Source organism: Numida meleagris, chromosome 4, assembly GCF_002078875.1.
Source record: "Numida meleagris isolate 19003 breed g44 Domestic line chromosome 4, NumMel1.0, whole genome shotgun sequence".
Taxonomy (NCBI): domain Eukaryota; kingdom Metazoa; phylum Chordata; class Aves; order Galliformes; family Numididae; genus Numida; species Numida meleagris.
The window spans coordinates 66,884,746-66,905,109 of NC_034412.1; the positions used below are offsets into that span (position 1 = coordinate 66,884,746).

Here is a 20,364-nt window from a genome sequence, read left to right on the forward strand (position 1 = left end):
CCAACTTTGCTCTTTTGAAAGCTCAACAGCCCTTTCAAACTGCCTTGGTGCTCCCATATCCATGAGCTGTTCAAGCAATAGCTGTTGTTTTATAGCTTTATCTTCACAATGTCCCTTTCAAGTAAGGGGAGTATTAGTCCTGATAACAGAGTGGTCAGTGACTGCCAGCAGTGGACAGCTCATCCGTGCTCCATGGCAGGGTTAAGGAGCAAAGCTGCTCTGGAGTTTTGCCCTTCCAATTCCACCACGCACAGCCATTATTCAGCACTACTATTGACAACTAAGTGTTTCAACTCAACTATACATACACAAGTCTTTAGTAGAAAAACACCACTAAAATAAGTTTCATGAACTCAACAGTTAAGACTTATCATAACTGATTTCTGAAACACATCAATCTCTTCTACAGAGGTGAAGACACGTATGCAAACACAACAGATTCACAGTGATAGAAGATATCTCATCTGAGAGATGAAGGAACAGAGAGTTTAGTCTGGAGGAAAGGTGGCTGAGGCGAGGCCTCATCACTCTGCAGCTGCCTGAAAGGAGGCTGCAGTGAGGAGGGTGTTGATCTCTTTTCGCAGGTGACAAGGGATAGGACACTTGGCAACGGCATCGAGTTGAGAGAGGGAGGTCTAGAGGGAATAGCAGGAAGGATTTCTTACAGAAAGAGTGCTCTAATGTGCTCAAGCCACTAATGGGTGTTCACTTTATGGGACTAGATTTGGGTTACTCAGATACAACTCCCATGAAATGTGAATGGTGTGGCTACCACAGAGCTGTTAGCACTACAAGTCTCGGGCTACTGACATTACTTGCTAAGGCAGCCCGCCTCAGCTTTATGAGCCTTCAGCTTGTCTGGAGGGCAGCAGCACCACACCACACGCTGACGGACTGGAGTCCCTGCTCCTCACAGGGAGCAAGGAGTGTGTCTGTTGGACACACTGGGAATGGATGCATTAAATGCTTTAAAATGGAGAGAGTAACTAGCTCTCCTTTTATCTTAAAATACTCTTGCTATTAGTTGAAAGCTCAAGAATAAAAAATTTGCTTGTAAGGAAACAGTGTATTTTAATGCAGTTTCTGAGTTTTCAAGTTCTCACTCTGTAGTAGCATGCCAATGCAGTGAGAGCATAAGAGTGTGTGTGAAGTTAACTCCACGCACACAGCTCCTAACTTTATTTACAGACTGAACTGCAGAGGGCAGCAAACAAAAAGGAAGAGCTCTAGAGTTCATAACTCCACTGCTGCTTGCCAGCTGCTGGAGGATGCTGCATTCCCTGGGCTACCACGATCAATACTCATGCAATTGATTTCACTTGGCTTCAAGTCAGTTTTACTGAAGGACTCCTTTTTATTATCTATCCTCCTGACAGAGTTAAAATGAACAAATCATTTTAACTTTAAAAACAGGTTTTGGCTAGGGCTTAGAAAGCATCTGTCTCCCAGTCTGCTAGAACAGAGGGCAAAAGCAGAAAGAATGCCTTTTTGTGACTTGCCAGTCAAACCAAGTCATGCTTCCATACTCTAACCTAGAACTCAATAGAAAATTTTGCGTACTGAACATACATATAAAAAAATCTAGAACTGAAATGGAACTCCACAGTTTTAACTGACTAGCACAAATATACTTCTATACTTTGAGCAGAACGCTGATGAAAATAAACACATCTATTGCTTGTGCCAATTTCACTGTTTTCATAACCCTTCTTTCTTACTCACTTCATTGAAGAAAGAGAGAAATGTACAAATTGTAGTGTGAAGGTATTATTTGATATATACAAGGCTGAAACTAGCAAAGAATAAACATTTAACTTCACATTCATATGAGTAAGATTAAATTATTATGCTACAATTTACTCATTTACTGGATGAAAATACACCTGACTCATGCAATATTAACACAGATGAGGATTTGGATTGTTCATCTGAATCTGGAACTAATACAATGTTTTCAGATGTCAGCTTTTCCTAGACACACAGAAAAATCTTTTGGCCTACTTTGCTGATCATCCTTTCACAAGTCAGGAATTGTACTTCCTATATCTGATTTAAGGAACATGAGAAAAGCAAATGCTTTAATGAAACCACTTCCAGAGCTGTGATAGCTTGCTCTACTTCAAGTGTTTTTTTAAATCAGTTAATAGCTACACTACTGTCAGTATAACTTTCATGTCTTGTATTCTGCAATAACTCCCATTTTCCAGTCCTTTAAAACTCTGAATCATGCATAAGAAAACAAATCTCTTGGTTCTGTCCATGAATATTATTCCGTCTATTTTTCAGCTTTATTCTAAAAAGAGACATTTTTAATTCACATCAGCTACTAAGATTCAGATGGCAGAAGTCTGATTTTTCTCTTGACTGAAGCAACTAAGCAAGGCTTTTTTGAATGAAAATATTATAAGCTTTGAATATTACAAAGCTCAAAATCCAGCCTCTTGATTGAGAGCATCAAAAATACATAATTAAAAAAAAGCACCAGAAACAGTCAGCAAAGCTTGTTTTTTTTTTTTTGTCATTTCATTAGTTCTTTAAAACTGAAAAATTGTGTCTGTGATGGCATTAATCAGTACTGCATTTCTTATATGAATGATTTTTTTTCCCCACTACATTGGCAGAAAATGTAATTTATTATAAAAGTAAGGCCATTCTTGAACCATTCTGAAATATTCTTGTTTTAAACATTAATTTGCTAATATTCTTTGGCATTGGAAAAGTTGGCAGGTGACCTCAGTGTACAGTGCAACTTGAGTGCAACTTGACAATAAATTCTAAATCCCATGTAATTAGTTTGATTAAGTAGCAGCCCACATAGAAATGCCAACTTCTTCTACAAAAAATGCACTGGTTCTGCAAGAGCTGAATTTCATAGAAACACACCTATTTTCTAGCTAAAAAAAAGTTATATTCCCGCAAAGACCACAAAAACATGAGGGAAAGGTTCTTAATACAGGTAGTGTTTCACACTGTTGAAGTATTACATATTCTGGAATTCAGTAATTTGAATTATATTAGAAAAGCAAATTCTGTGAACAAGCATGTAATGTAACCACATATAAACAAATAATAACCCAGCATCAATTACTTAAAATCTTCTGAAAAATGGACCCCCTCAACTGTTCCAAACTCAAGGTAAAAGCCCAAGAAAAGAAAATAATGCCATTGTTATGTGACGATTTTCCTAAAATAACCAAGTATTGAGATAGCACAAAAGGAAATTAGACAGGCTGGGAAAACGCATCTTTCAGCAAATGAAAAATTCTATTAATGGTCATTTTGCATGCATTAATCTTAGCTTTATCAGACATGCTTATAAAAAATTCCACAACAGCGATAATTATTCAGAAAGCAGGAATAAGGGCTTCAAATTACATGTTCATGAACATTCAGTACTCATGAGTAATTGAGACTGGAAAGAACCTCCAGAGGTCATCCATTCCAATCTCCTGCTGAAAGCTGGAGGTTGCTCAGAACTGTGTCCAGGTGATTCTTGAAAACCCCCAGAAATTGAGGTTCCACAGTCTGTCTGGGCTAGCTTTACCAGTATTTGACCAGAATCTGCTTACGCATACAATTAGCCACATCCTGAAAATGCTAATATTTTACTTTTATGCATTAGTTAACTAGAAAACATGTAGAGCCACAGAACTATAGAACTGTTTGAGTTTGAAGACACCTCTAAAGATCATCTAGTCCAACTCCTCTGCAATGAACAGGGACACCTGCAGCTAGATCAGGTTGCGTAGAGCCCTGTCCAGCCTGACCTTGAGTGTCTCCGGGGATGTAGCATCCACCACCTCTCTGGGCAACCTGTTCCAGTGCCTCACCATCCTTATTGTAAACAACTTTTTCCTTACATCCAATATAAATCTCCCCTCTAAGTTTGAAACCATTTCCCCATGTCCTACCACAGACCCCGCAGAAGAGTTTGTCCCCATATACGTTGTTACTAATACTGAAAATGAGAGCTGGTACGCATGCCAATTAGAAAAAGCAGCTTCCATTAATTCACAGTTCTACTCATCATCCATTACATTGTCACAGTGGTCCTTTGAGTTCTTGGAAATACCAGATTTTAAGTTTAGCAAATAAACCAAACTTACATTTTCAGAAAAGGCAACCATCAGGAAACAGCAATGAGAAACTGCTGCAAAATCATATTTGAAAAAGACTTTCGATGTTAATCTGAGCGGTTATTATCAGTAATAAATAATAGATGACATTTCACCAAACCTTGTACTGTATATCGCTATTTATCACTATTTCATCTATGCCTCTTACCGGCCTTTCATGTTCAAGGATTGATGACTTTCCTGGCTCATACTCAAAAATGCTTCTTGGTTCCGAGCGGAATTTGCGAGTATCTACTTTTCTGTCAGGGGGATCCCAGTCATTCCTAAATAACAAAAAAGAGCAGTTGAGTTAATTGACTGTCAACTCCTTCTGCTTTACAGCTCCAGACATGGGAGACACACACAAAGCCAAATGAATTTCAGCATGGTTTCACTTTCTGGCTTTCAGATCTGAAATGTCTGGACCAGCATCACATCTTCACTTGCTTATAGCAGGTATATTCAGTACAGCAGGAGATGTGCTAGTTACATCCAGCCAATGGGATTGCTCATTCTGTTGTTTTAAGTGGTAAAACAACTTGAAAACTTTCCTGAAACACTGTGTCAAAATACCTCGGTAGGCCTTCTCAAATTGCAAATTTACTATGCTCTTATGCAAAACTCATTATTTACTACACTTGTGGAGATAATGGTAGATACTTTTATCATTGCACAATATGACAGTCCATATTGAAAAGTAACAGAATTTTCTGAGACAAAAATAAAATGTAACCCTACTATTCTGTTTTTTTTTTGTTTGTTTTTTTTTTTTTTCCAGCCATTTACCATGTTGTTTTAATAGCTGCTGTCACATTCTGGGGGGATATTTAGGTAGTTCCTCTCACAACGAGAGTTATCTTTTCATGGTATTATTGTGGTCACTACCCATATTGCATTTGGAATAATTTTAGCTCTGGGGCAAATGATCCATTAGTAACTCACAGAATGGAGGAAGGAAAAAGGAAATCCCATGTGTACACCTGCATTTACAGTAAGAAATTGTATGCCCTGATTAAATTCTATCAGGCTTTCTGTTGTGACTTGGCTTGATGTGACCTGACCTAATAAGGCACATCACATGCCTTAAAAAAATGTATGAGGTAGCTTTTGTTTACAGTGCAATTTCTGGAAAACAGATCATCTATTTATAAAATGCCCTGCCTTTCAAGGGTAGAAGTCCCACACGGCTTTTTACTGTGCAGTTTCACTGAAGAAAAATTACAACTTCAGAACAGAAAACATTGTCTTTTTTGAGAACAGGAAAATGGAAATCAAGTTGCATTATATTTCAAATCACTTTGAAGAAAAAAGGATGCCACTAAAATTCTGGTTCACACTCAATTCACTTTCATTACAATGTTTAGCCTTTAATCCCTTATGGGCTGTATTTTTAAGCCCAACTGTTACTGGGAACCATATCTTAGCTCCCAGCTATAAAACCGTGATACATTTAAACCTAAGCCTCTTATGTGAGATTTTAAATGCTCATACTTTATAGGCAATTAAAGAAACTTCCAGTGGCAGGAAAAGATTGACAAGCTATAGCTGTCAGCAGCAGGCAAAGCATAACTAACGTGTTTGGCATCCCTTGGCCTGGAGACCCTAGATTTCCAATGCTTGTCTTATCATATAGGAGATTTAAAAAGGAGCTGAACATCCAAATTAAGTGTGGAAGCAGTTATTTTCAAGCTTGACAAAAGGAACTGAAACAGGCCTCAGCTTCTGTGACCAAGGCATTTGGCCTAGCGCAGGATGATGACTCACAGAACCTCAGAGATCAAGGCTAAGCAGATGTACATTTTAATGTTCTGCTAACCAAACCTGCATTTCTGTATGACTTGCTAACAAGATTCAAAGCTCTTGGCCTTTGGGAGGTAGTCCATCACCAACTCCTATCCTCCGCTCTTGGAAACCTGTCCTCAACAGAAGGAGTCAAAATCAATAAAATCATTCAGCAATATGATTTTCATCTGTTGGATTACCTTTTGAATTGCCACTGCCTACAAATTTTACAAAAAGCCATAATCACAGCCTTAATTTTTAGCCCTTACTGTCATGCCGTTCTATAGCCGCTATATTTTCCTTCACCGGTATGAAACTGGATTAATGTGTGTACATACCAAGAAGAGTTTTTGAAAACACAGTAACTTACTTTTCTGGTATAGACCTCTCCCGCAGACGATGAGGTGGTACTGGGGGTGGCACATGTGGAGGTGGTAAAGGAGATGAGACCTTAAAGGCATCGGAGCCGCTATCAGAAGCGCTTTTAGACAACGGTCTGTATGTCTGTGTCTTTGCAGCTGGGTGTGCCTGAGCAGAGAAGGATGGACTGTAGCCACCTAATAAAAAGCAAAAACAGAAATAGTCATGACATGAGAAAGAATTTAAATAAAATAAAGCATGAAATGCTACAAGAATCTGCAGTTAGTTAATAAAGCTGCAAGGTTGCAAAATGCATAAATGTATTTTTAAAAGTACATTGCTATGTACTATGTAATTCATGGTAATGCTTTTCAAATATTTGTATATAAAACTACGAACATGCAGGAGAATTGCAGTAAAGTTGAAAGAAATTAATGATTATTTGTTTTTGACGGGGAGGGAGAAGTTAATGGCTGCATGTATCTATTGGGGCTGTTAATGACACCTGTTGTTAGCCCCAGGGCTCATCCTCACTCTCTCTTTTTTTATGTCCAGATTGAGGAGGAGAGGTAGGAAGTGCACAATCCTTACACTGTTTGAGTAATTACTGTTAGTTTGGGACAACTGTGCAGTCATGTATCTTGAATAGGATCATAAGTATATAAACAGATCTTGAACAGCTTACACATGCAAATACTCTCCATATTACACCAAAAGGCAGTGTGAGAGCATGCTGAATGCAACACAAGCACTGAAATGGAAGGACTATGAATAGCATTTTGTCACAAGACACTGTGGTTTTCTGCAGATAGTGTATTCACACTTCCATTTTTGGTTCTATTAAGTAATTTTACCACGCAGTTTATCATCTTCTGAAAGACACAGCAATTATATATCTATTAGATGTATATGTCTATCTTGTGGTTAAATGCCATCACCACCAGTGCCTACAGTAAAAATGAACACCGTCAGAAAAGAGAAGCATCTTTATTAGGCACTCAGTGCATATTTTAAGATTTATTGTCTTCCCATATATGTAATTAGTATTTGTACTTTTACACAGTAGGTCTCTCTTCATTTTGATTAGGAAAGGCTGTGTTGCTTACACTCAAGTGAAAATAAACGCAGCGTAATCAGAAACTACAGCATTACAATGCATCCCATCTGCAGTAATGCAGGCCCATAGCTGTAATACATCAGCAAGAATGAAACCAAAATTAAACTTAGTTTCATTTGGGAAAAAAGGCATGAAAAAAAAACACCAACCGAGATCAAACATGACGATAAAAACTGTTTATTAAAAAAGCAAGCACAAATAGTTAATTACTCCTGTTACTTGCTGACATTAACATTTTAAGTGAGGGAAAAATTCCTACCAGTACTGTATGAATATGCAGTATTATACATGTCTGTGTCGTCATCTACAAAAAGAAATATACATGTTACAGTAATGCAGTACGTGCTAGTTTATCACAGCAACACAGCTTTCTTTTTGGAAATACAAAGAGAAGATTAGCAGGCAATCAAGGGCTGTATTTCTTTTCCTCATCTCACGTAGGTGTTTTCTGAATTCTCTCTTTTCCCATTATACTTACCATAAACTATTTTTGCAATTTTGTTAGTAAAATGTACCTTCTTGTCATGTCACCCATATTGTATACTACTGGTTAGCCCTGAATGGTAAGTTACAGCTGTTCATCTGTTCTTCTCCAACCTCTACCTTTAGTAAGAGCTCTGCTCTCCTCTTACTAGATACTACTAAATCCTCATATAATGACAAGCAAACTCAAATATTTACCATGTGACTAGCGTTCAGGACAGATCTCATAAGCCATAATTTTCTTGCTCACATTTCTTTCTCTCCCGCTAACAACCTATTTGACCACGCTGAATACAAGCTCTATCTCAGGAGAATAAGGTCTCTTTCCTTCATGAGGGTCACTGAGCTTGACTGTGGTTTATGCTGTTCCTTGGTGACAATTGTGATAAAAGAAGTTAACTCTAAAGCTAGTAATGTCACCAAAGCTCTGTTTCAGCAAAACAAATAACACATTATATGGAAAAAATGCAATTCAAATAGAAAATGTATCCTCAAAACAGCCTGCATTGTTCTAACACGCAAGTTCTCCAAAAATAAGCTGGTAAGGCAAGGGACTTCCAGTGGCCAATCTCTCATCCTTCACAGCAGAGATGAGGATTGCTTCACTGAGTTCCATGATGACACACAATCACATTGGTTTGTGCTTATATTAATCACTTTAATTTTTTTTTAAATTATTTAAGTAAAAAAAAACCCTACCAACAACAATATAAATAGACAGCCTCTAGCAGAGGGAAATATCTCTCTGCATCAAAATCTACCATCCAGTTCAGCCATTTAATTTGATTCATTGTCTCACACTTGGTGAACATTTGCATTTTCATATGGCAGCTAATCAAAATGCAGAAAGTGTACTTTTTAATACCACTGACAAGTACACAGCCAAGAAAACAGCATACTTACCAGGCTTATGTACCATATGGATTTGCTTGAACATTGTCTTGTACCAATCCTTTGGCCTGTCAACTGTCTAAATAAAATATAGTTTTTAACAATTAACAAGGAATTAAAAATAACAAAGAAATAAAAATATCTATGTGGACAGATCAGACATTTAATGTTATTCTGGACACAGATTTACATTTATCATTCTTTGTTCCCTATTCCATATAATCATTTTCATCTACTTCAAGAGGTGTATTTGCCCGTCTCATCTAGGAATCCCTGTAACAAGTTCTGGAAGGCATTTAATATTGAGTCTATTTTGGACTGTAGTCTTGGAGAATACAATGCTTGGGAACATTGTAATTGGTGCCAGATGATCAAAAGTTTATCTTCTTAGAGCCCTATATTTGACAAAGATGAATGCTGGGTACTACACAGGAAAATACAAACACCTTGCCAATTACCAGCCTGTAAGAAGAGCTTCTTATAAACTCCCAGCTATTTTCAACTTACATTATCTTCAAAACATATTTATTAAATAATGCATATTTACTTTGGAATACTACTGAAAAAAGAATTAAGGCAAGAATTATTTTTGGGAAACAAACAGTATTTATGCAGCTTTTAATTTCCCTTTCCAGGGAACTTATTCTTCTATTTCAAGAAGTGATAAGTGAATACAGTATACCTTTTAATATCACTCACTACATTGCACTTGTATTTACTATGGCAAACTACACAGTCTCATATTTTCTAGTCTCTCCTGATGCTAACGTTTGCTCGTGCTACTTACGTATTTTATCCCTTACTAGTTTGTATTTCCTTTTTTTTTTTTTCCTAACTTGCTTTGAGATAGTATGACGCTACTTCAGAAAAAGAAGTATCAAAAAAGGCAAACGCCTTTTTAGTATTATTCTCTTTTGGTCATGAATCTTTACATACTCCATAGTGGTCAGAAAAGCAAAATGTTTAATGAATGTAATGAATCACACTTTTACCTTAAACACTTTATTAAGTTACTGTACATAATTATAACTGTTTTGTTGACTTTGGTGAACTATGCAGAAAATGATGACCTGTTTGAAGAATTAACATCAGTTCTCACAAAATTCCTACTAGATGATTCCTCATTTCCCACATCAGTAGAATTCCACAGTGATCCACGCTACCACAGCTGCCTCTGTATTGGACCAAGAAGGGTTTTCCAAAGAGCTTGAATCAGTGGCAGGGGAATAGACAGGAAACAGTGCAAAAGTACTGCTACTGTGACCCTGCTGGTTGTCAAAGGACAAAGATACATTGATATCTCTGCCAGATTATCTCCTAATCCGTCAGGTGCTCCACACATTCACAGGAGGTTCCACACAGAGAGCAGGTATGGAGAAGCTGCCATGTAACCACAGAAGCAGCTCTTCCAACATCGTTTTGGATGCTTGAGCTTTTCAGTCTCATTACCCCCATCCCATCCCAGACACTGGGGTTCACAGCATCAGCCAATGATTTGGCTTTACATTATAAACCAGATGGGATTAGTTGAGGAACAGAATAAATTAATTTTAAATTACACATTCTCAATTTATATTCTCTAACCCCACATGCCAACCTTTGTTTGAGGAATTAGCAGTATTCACAGCCCACCGAGTCATTCAGATGCTGTCCTGCTTTGCATACATTACAGTTGTTACAATTAAAGGTTTGAAACATGTTATCACCACATATGAATGAGCAATCAGCCGAACAGCGTGAAGAGGATCTAAGAGGTATCTGCAATTGGTACCCAGGAGACTCCATAATCATTTCAGTATTCAAATAATCTATCAGAAAGTATATGATTAAAGGAGGCATTTATGACTTTCAGTGGACCTTCCGAGTGGAGCACTTTTTTTCCTAGCTGAAATGCTACATCACTAACTACAGACAAAATATCTGGTAGGACTTGATTTTTTCATTCCATTAAATAGAGGTCTTTTCAGTGTATGGACTAATTCTGATAGAAATGAAGCAATTATTTTTGGATAGTCTCTAACAGTGCAGTCATATTGCTTTCCAAGATTTTTTTTCCCCCTTTCCTAGGATCCTGTCACTCGTAAAGTCTAGTGCTGCCATTTGACTGAATGCTTTTCTAAGTATTTCACTCTTTTTTCCAAAGACTTCATTTTTAATGCCTTGGAATTTCATCACCTTTGGGGCAGGGCTTGGCACAGTGGCAGAACTTAACAATCTGAGTATTCAGGCTTTAGGTTTTTTGCACTTGCTGGAGCTGACAGGAGCTAACAGTGGTGCAGAGGTAACATGCTACCATGGGATGGGAGTTCTCAGAGAAGGGACAGCTGTACAGCAGCCCTTCCCCTTTCAGCGCCTTTGGACCAAGGGTTTGCAGGAATATGAAGTGAAGAGAACATCCCTCTGCTTTCCTTGGCTAAGCAGCTGTCACTAACCATCTTCCGAGAGGAAAGACAGACTTGCAAGAGACCAGCACATTGAATTCTGGAATACAGATGCTCCCAGATTCTTGTTTACAAGCTTCCTTTTTGCATCTAAAAGTAACATAGTATTTGGGAACACAATATATATGTCATCTATCACCTCTGAATCTCCATTTACTGCTTTTTACATAGAATATTGCTGTTTTTATACAGATGGAAAAATGAGAAACTTTTAAAAATTGTGTGCAACCATAAGCTCAATGAATTCGAAAACTTTCTCCGTTCTGACAGTGTAAGTCTGAACCTTCTAGGAGAGGATTCCTATTTGGATTGACCACTGACATTGGAGAGAAAGCGAGCGCTACACCCTAATTTCTGCTCCTGGGAAGTGCAGTTACAGTGCTTTTGCATGTTTCTGCATAGTGCTGCACTTCTGTGAGAAGGTCTGTCAAGGTGCAGCATATTTGAGTCTTTTGCTGACAACTAACTCTATCATCTTTGTTCTCGTATGACTGGGGTACACTTGGTTCAAATACATCCCTATACATTTAAAATGTAATCTCAAATCAATACGTTGAAAACTACCTCACTTCCAGCTAAGTCTTAAAGAACCAGAGTAAGGAGACAAAGTGGCATATGAGACAGACACACTCACTCACACATGCTGGCATAATCTTTTAACTCATGTCTCATCATCAGAATCAGCTCTATAATTCAAAGCTTAAAAAGATGCAAGACATTTTTAAATTGAAACAATCAAAAATGAAGAGCAAGTCCAGCTGAGAAATGTCATAATCAAATCACATTATATTTTCAGGAGATTATCTCAGAGAATCAGACCAATCTGAAAGTTAAATATAGGATGACAGATTGCCAACTCTGTTAAGCATACTTGAGGGGAATTTCTGCTATACTCTTATATAGCTAATATGCATGCTATTAGACCGATCTGCTATTAAAAAAATAAAAACAAAATTAATAACTTTCTCCTGTATAAAACAAAGGGACATTTTTACTTGAAGAAGGGGTAGGAAGCTAGAGCATCGATGTAAAGAAATTAACTCATTCTTAAAAGCTTCTGATTGTATTCCTTTCTATGTTGAAAATAAAGAAATGCCAGAGTTTCCCCCCATTCTTAACAAAATTGTCCCCATCTTACCACTCATTCTGAACTTCTCATATTGTTTTTCTCCACCAGTTCCTGCTCTTCCCCCTAATTTTTCAATCCACTGAAGCAATTCCTGGTGATTAAAACACAGCCCCATAAGTCAGCACAGGCAGAGAGGATACATCCAACAGCTTCTACATCCTTGCACCTCACAAAGACTTCACCTGCAAGGGCTCTGCTGCTTTCATTCTGGCTGCCACTCTTCTTACTCTCTCTCCGTCTAGCACAGCACTGCTTCCAGTAGGGAAGGCCAGTAAGCACTTCCTCTACAGACCCAGCACAGCTGCTACTGTGCTCTCTGGACCAGCCAGAAGAGGCTGCCCTGACAGCGGAGTGGAAAGAATGCTTCAGCAGAGGGAAAACAAACCTTCTCAGTTTGACATTCCGGGCCACTCAAGCAGGGGCTAGTGGCAGATGATCAGAACTGGGCTAGTCTCAGTGAAGGGGTTTCCATGCTATTTGCCTACATGTCATCCAGGGGCACAGCAATCATGTATTGCACGTCTGCAAAAATACTACTCACTTATATCACTGTCTGAATGAAACTACACTACATTGATCAAGTGAGAACCACTGGTCCCCAGAATGCAGGACTGTGAGATTTATAGATGTATACGTACACAGATACACATGTATACTTGCACACATGCATAATATATAGTACATATATACTTTGTTTTATGAATAACAAAGCAAATACAATTATTTCACATCTCCAAAAGGGAAGGAATACAAGAGAAGAGACAAAATTTTGATTAGTTCTAATTAAACCAGAAACATCAAGTTGCCCAATTACGTTCCCATCAGCATTCTTCTTTTCTGTCACCACACAATATTATATTCACGAGCTGCCTGATTGCGCATGCAGTATTCCACATTATATAAGAGCAGAAGAATGTGAAAAACCCATTACCAACAATCAATTCATTGTATGAGTTCATACACAGATTCCCTAGAATTTCCTACCGTTCTAATTGCTGTAGGGATTCCAGATTCATCCACTGGGCCAATCCCTGCATAATGTGGAGCTTTAATGACTGTAATTTTTTTTTCTTCTTCTGAGGATTTACAGATCGGTATTGTACTGGTGGTGGTGCTGCTGCCAACAGTCTGAACATGTTGCGAGTATGTCTCTGTGGACTCTGTAAAGATAACATGAGAAAATATTCTATAACGACGCAATAATCATACTTGGCAGTTGTATCATGCTGCCCAATTTCACTATGGTTTGCAAAGATGGATAATAATTTTGAGAAACATATTCATATGTAACATTTCATGAAGCAATCATCTCAGCTGGGGCTGAATTATAACCTTATTTATGCATTAGGCTATTTAGCTCAGGTCTTGGTAGACTGCAGTCACTTTTTTTGCTGCAACTTGCTTGGGAAAAAGAAAAAAATACACTGAGAAATAGTGGGAGTAAAACCCTATTGCTGTAAAAAAGCCTGCACCTTTTCTATCCATCCTTTGAAATAATGACAATTTCAAAACTTCTCCTTCACAAAATCTAGCAGAATATTGAAAATTACTGTTCTGTAAAACAACAGACTTCAACCAGCTCTCCAGAACAATTTATGTAGTATGTGTTTAGAAACAAAGTTAAAAAAGAAAACAAAACACATTTCTGTGCGCAATTTTCACCCCTTAAGGTTACGTTGGTCTATTTAAATATCACTTTATATCATCCACAGAATTGGCTCTCAGTAATTCAGCACACACAGAGCAACCTGATGACGCACTCATTTTCAGTGAATCTGCAGACTGCTGTGGTTCACGGTCATTGGCAATATTACTACCTCTCTCCCCTAAATCTTCCTTTAAAATTAAATAAACTAATATGTCACTATTACCATCTCTCTCTAAAATCCAGATAGTAATTCATTTAACAAGAAAAAAAACAACAACAAAAAACCCCACCCATCTTACTGCTGGGATGCATCACATGACAGTTGTTGCTGTGTATAGGAAGAAGAGCCCTAGTCCTTCAGGCAGTATGTTTCAGTAAATCAGTGAGCTGCTATGACAAAGCAAGTTTTTCTGTACTGTGCAAGCACAGGTACAGTGCCTGCAAGACATTTCTACTGCAGGAGAAATGAATGGAAGGGATAAAAAGAAACATTCTCACACCACTGATGAAGATTATGATTTAACATCTTTTGATTATACCCAAGCAAAATATTTGAATTGTAATATAAATCAGTGAAAGGAGCTCTAGTGACTCAAAGCACTAATTTTAATTTGAATATTTTGCCCATTGCTACTGCGGAGATTTTGCATGACTGTTTCAGCTGTTTACTCAAGTCTGAAGTCCTGCAAATAATCCAGTGCTACACATATATGGTGAGGGGCAACTCTGGGTGGCACGTCTGAATATTTGGGCCTTTTCCCAAAATGCACCATGTTAAATTTAGAAAACATTTGGGATTTGATCCTTCATTCTTTGTAGATGGCCTCAAACTAAGGCCATCAGTGGGATTTTTACGTGAGCAAGGAGAATGAAATCAGACTGTTATTGTGGAACACAGAACTTGAGCATCATACAAGAGTAAAAATCATGGGAAAACACATTCCAGGTATATCCAAAACAAAATTGATATACCTTTAGCTCAACAAACTGGAAGCAACCAAAGAATGTGGCACTTGAGTATGCGGAAAAACCCACATGTGCTATTTTTGCATTTATCACTAAGAGCTAGATAGCAGCATTTCTCTAAGCTGTAAGTCTCAGTGCCAGAACTGCCACCTAATTTCCCTGCTTGCACAACAAAAAAGTAAACTCCTGGATCACAATCAGATTGTTTTACACGTATACTCTCATCTGAATCTGCAAAGTCTGGTAGAAAAAGAAGCAAGTAAATGATTGTACTGGCAAAACTAGGTTATACTGGCAAAGCTCCTTTATGAGGTTAATCATGCAAGAAATACTTGCATGATAAAAAAAAACAAACAACACAACAACCTACAAAAATACATAAGGAAATTATAAATTGACATGGCTTGAGGTGCTTAAAAGGCCAGAGCCCCTCCTTTGTTGGTGGTATTTCAACTGAAGCTTATAGAGGTTGTGGGGAGAAGCAATGTACAAAGCTAGTCTTTGGTTTCTTAAAAAGGGCGAAAGGAAACAGTCTTTGCAGGTTGAGCTTTTTCTATATATGCTCCCTTTTCCTCAGGAAAGCAAGTGGAAAAGTGGCAAGAGGTCACTCTCATAAACATAAGGATGAGTAATAAAACTTAAAAGTAACTCCAGTTCAGGAACTATTATATCTAACAGTAAATGCTATTATCTTTTGCATTTACTTCCTAAGGAGATGAATAGACAATACCTGCATTATAGATGCGAAACCCTTTGTCATTGTTTGCAATTTTGGCTACATAAATTAGAATATGCTGTGTAATGTATAAAGCAAACATTCTGTGCAAGGCTTACCCATCATCCTGCCATGCTGCATGATAACAAGGTTGGAGTTGAGAGAAGCTGGTGGAGAGTAAGCTGAAGAAGGGGAAAAAGGCCTCTGAAAGTGACTCACTGGGCTGGCAGCAGTGCCAGAGTTCCCATTCACTGTGATCTGAGCCTGAGAGAAACAAAACAATATCCCATTAAATGGCACATAAAGCCCTCTGAATGCCATCCCTAACAAAGAGTAATGTAAGACTGTCATCCACGCAACAATTACCACTTGTCAGGTACCATTATGGCATCTGCATTCTCTGAAATACAAAACTCATCACCTGCGGAGCAGAGCACGTTCCTTTTATACACCTTGTACCTCCCCCCTTCACTACTTGTATGTGCAGCCTGTGAAGCATGCTGATGGTGGGAGGTGGCAGACAGGGCAGAGTCTAGGCAATAAAACTGAACTGCACAGACAAGGTCTGACGTCAATATAAAATGGAGATGGCAATAAAAATTCCTCTCATCACGTGACAAAGGCTGCCTGCTATAGATTGCTCACTCCAACAGATGTGTTCCCATGATCTGCATGCTCCACCCCTGTTGATATGAATGAGACTTCTGAACAGACTGAAGGAAGAAGTCTCATTATGAGTAGCTAATTTGAGTGAGCCAAAGCTTCTTTAAAAAATATTTTGGAATCCCTACACCTGGGCTGTAGTACTTTTATGGGGAGTATTGAAAGAATCAGAACAGAGATACCAAGAAAGCATATGGAGTGAAATAAGAGAGCAGTGAAAAGAGAGGGAAGCTTTCTATCCCATCTCTTCATGTAGATCTCTGTTTTAAATCTGAACAAAATCAGGAGTGCTACAAACTGCTCAGTTTAATTTAACAAAGAACTAAAACAGCGTAAGCATTCAAAGCGGGGCTCTTTGAGTGCTGTAGAAGTAAAACAGGAGACTATTTGAAGCAGAAAAGTGTAAGTAAATCCCATATTAAAAGGCATATTATTATTGCATTTAAAAATGAAATGGTTCATGACCTCTCATATAAATGCATGTTTTGGAGACTACTGATTTGAATTTTTTTTAACATCTCAGCCTCCAATAGCTAGGCGAGTGAAACAAATTCTGGCCCCTTTGCAGACATCATGCAAACTCCGAAGATGCATTCAGCTGTTTGATCTTTTAAGGGCATCTGTTGGAACCGAATTTGAAAGTTGTATTGTGATGATGTCTCCATCAAAACTTCCATGTTTAAATGTTTCTTCCAGTAACAAAATCAAGAACCAAGAATGCAAACTAAGTTGGCTTTTCTTACACCATCCTCCAAAAGAATTTGGAGCTGTAAACTACAAAAGCTATATCAGCTCAAAGACAGCATTTCAAGAGATATGGAGTAATGTTTCCAGCGGAGGTTCTTTGATGAAGCTAACCATCTCTACCCGAGTTAAGTTTCACCCCTTGTATTTTCCTGCACATTGGCTTTCTGGGAAAGCTTGTTTCTAGGGAAGATAGGCTGTTACTAATGTCCATAATCATACATCTTTTATTCATTTACTATGGCATTCTTTTCTCTGAAGAGAGGAGCAAAACTAGTGTGATTTTTTTTTAGAATAGAAAGCTATTTCTATGAATTTCTGTAAAAGTATCAAGAAAACAGGATGTACAGAAGCAGCTGATGGACATCAGTCATAAGTGTAGATGTGGAATGTCCGAATCAGATATTTCTGAATTTGGTTTTAGAGAGGATAGCATCTTAAATAGGATAATTTCTTAGTTCTTAATGACTTTCCCTTTAAAGAAAGTTTCCATTGTGGTCACTATCGGATTTATATATCTGAAGCATCTTGCACTGCTGGGAGGGTTAACTATAGGATTGTTTTGAGAAGTTTCAGTTTGCTTTTGGTACTGATGCTGCTTCTTTCTGGAGAATCAGCTATAAAATCTTTATGCCTGAGCTCTCACTAAGGGCCTCAAGAATAAACAACTCTCCTCAAATTGGATATGTTTTTGAAAGTGTGGTTCCAGCATATGTGGGCACAGTGATGGATGGCACACCCCTATACAGCTTTTTTCGTTCTCTCAGTGGTTTTAATCTACGCAATGAATCAGGAGTCTCCTTTGAGAATGAAGATCATTCAACTATCATTACAGGAGTAGAGCCACTAGCAGCATGTATGTGTGTGCCACCAGCTTGTCTCTCATCTTCTCATTTCATAGATAAATTTACAACCATCTAGCCCTCCTCTACAGAGGAACAGAAACAAAGAGGCCTGTCTTGCCAGTAGTTTAATCCCTCTACAGGGCTCTTCGGATTGTTTAGGGATTGTTATCCTTTGGTGGGAGACTCATCCATTCTCTTTGTAAATTTAGTAGTGAACCATGTTCACCTGCCTGGTTGTATCTAGGAGAGAAAGCGGTGGCCAAGGCCATAATAGATATCTCTACAGGGAAACTATTCAAAAAAGGAAAAAGTGAATGTCTGTTCACTTTGGCTTACAAGCAAAATAAATACATGGATTGTTTTTGATGCAGGTTAGAAGAAAATACAGATATTCCAGGCTTTCCATAGCTCATCCTATGGTGATTGTGCCTTATTTACATACACCACTCTATAACGATCGTCGTACCCTTGATTACAACAACTGGGCAGCATGCAGATAAACATCACTGACTCTTTTTAAAATGTTAGGTTTTAAAGCTGTGTTAACAATCACAGTGTTTATATGCCTGATATTATTTTTTAAACAGCATTCACTGAACTGACTACAGATCATTGACTCTATCTGCATGTTAGGGCTCAACTACATTTTTGAAAATACACATGAAATGTAAAAAATATATACACTCCATTCTTTTTCAGAATTTTAAGTGCTACATTTAGACCAGAAAATGATAGCATACTGAAGTATTTGTACAAAGTTGAAATGCTGTCATTACACAGTAAAACTTTGGTCTCAGAACATTTCTCAGTTTTGTAATTCAGCAACAAACTGTTCAACCTAAATGAGTGCTCTATTCTGACTCATTTTGGTCATGCAAATAATCTCAAAAGAAATAAAAAGTGATCTGAATTTGACCAAAATGCTATATGTTCTCTCTACCCGTATCTGAATGTAGTAAGGTACAGAATAGTGAACATACATATATACCGTAATTGCATGCTGCTGTTTTCTTTGACTTAGCTAAGAGAAAAGTAACAGGACACTTGGATGCTAGAAACCTATTTATGAAGTTCACTCCTGTAAGAAATAGTGCTTAAGAGAGGGAAAGGTCAGTTAGAGGAGAGAAAAACAGCTTCATGCAGTCAGTGGTCATGGCTGGGGGAAAAAAATGTGTTAAGCATTGCCAACATTTACTACAAATTTAGAATTTATACTATCAAAATCTCTACCTCACTATGAGCCAAAACATGGTGGCAGCCAAGAGGCTACAACTCCACAAACCTGTAAATCGCTATCAGTACTTCTGACAAATCTCTCCAGAATTTACAGATCACTTGCTTCCAATGCATTTGGGATGGATATTTATTGAATTTACTCTCATTTCTTGTAAGCAAAATGTTCAATGCACCTTGGACAACAACATATATGTGCAACAACTTCATACCATTTCCCCATCTATTACCAAAATCGCTAGGCAAATGATTTGTTTAAACAACTGTTACAAAACATACTTCAGACTGTGAACACAGAAAACTTAACAAAATACTTGTTTATGTAATGGGGTAACAGTCAAATTTGAATTCTTTCCCCCTTTGACAACCTGTGAACAAAATGGAGCAGGAAAAAAGGAAGGATAATTACATTGGAAGTGGCAGCAGTGTTGGTTAAGGTGGTGCCATCTGACACAGCAGACATCTGGCTCAAGGTTGGGGAAGGTGTTTCAGAGCAGTCAGTAGTATCATAGCTACAAGTCTGCAGCTCATCTAGAATGGCTGTGGAAGACTCACTCATTGTGCGGGAGGAGCACTCACTCATGGCAGAATCTGTGCTTACAGAGGCTGTTTCGTTCTTGTGGATAATATTTTCAGAAGCTAGGAATGGGCATTTATATGAAAATTGTGAAAGGGCTGGGGTTTTATAAAAGCGTGAAAAATCATCAAGCGTTGGCAAAGAATATGGTACTAGATGGGTGCCACTGTTTGGTGAGAAAGAGGCTCTGTTAACTGGTACCACAGGAGGAGGAAGAGGCAGTGGAGAAGCTTCTGCTGCTGTTTGTCTGTGTGTCTGTGAAGCATTTACCTCCATCACAGGGGCAGTTACTTTCTGGTTTCCAAGCTGAGATTTGAGGAAAAAAAAAATAAGAAAGAAACATTACCAAATGAATAAAAATTTTTCCTTTTGCCTCTTGCTGCGTGTAGGAGAATTACAAAAGCGTAAGTTTTTCCAACAGCCCTAGGAAGTTCACATTCACATAGATTAGGAAATAGATCAACCACACTCTACATAGTGTAAAGTACGAAAACATGAAGGAAATTAATGTATCAAACACTAATGGAAGCAATGCCAGAAACCATAGTGTGCTGGGGATGAATATTCCATATATTCCATAATGTATTCCATAATTAATAACACTATTTAAAAAAAAAATGAGGCTAGAGAACATCATTTTTCTTTTGTTTATAAA

The 20,364-nt window shown here is 37.9% G+C and overlaps 1 protein-coding gene across 25 annotated transcripts in view; it reads right to left on the minus strand.

Annotated features, from left to right (window-relative positions):
- The window catches only part of SORBS2 (sorbin and SH3 domain containing 2), a 194,750-nt gene that overhangs the window by 39,892 nt on the left and 134,494 nt on the right, over positions 1 to 20,364 (minus strand). For 20 of the 25 annotated variants that reach the window (XM_021396833.1, XM_021396835.1, XM_021396832.1 and 17 more), the window contains 7 exons: positions 19,980 to 20,015; positions 15,767 to 15,911; positions 13,303 to 13,478; positions 8,761 to 8,827; positions 7,634 to 7,678; positions 6,268 to 6,454; positions 4,285 to 4,399 (listed from right to left, as the gene is read on the minus strand). In XM_021396833.1, the coding sequence (XP_021252508.1) occupies positions 4,285 to 4,399; positions 6,268 to 6,454; positions 7,634 to 7,678; positions 8,761 to 8,827; positions 13,303 to 13,478; positions 15,767 to 15,911; positions 19,980 to 20,015 (771 nt within the window). The remainder of the gene's footprint in view (positions 1 to 4,284; positions 4,400 to 6,267; positions 6,455 to 7,633; positions 7,679 to 8,760; positions 8,828 to 13,302; positions 13,479 to 15,766; positions 15,912 to 19,979; positions 20,016 to 20,364) is intronic. The other 5 variants (XM_021396856.1, XM_021396852.1, XM_021396857.1 and 2 more) reach the window with 3 other exon arrangements.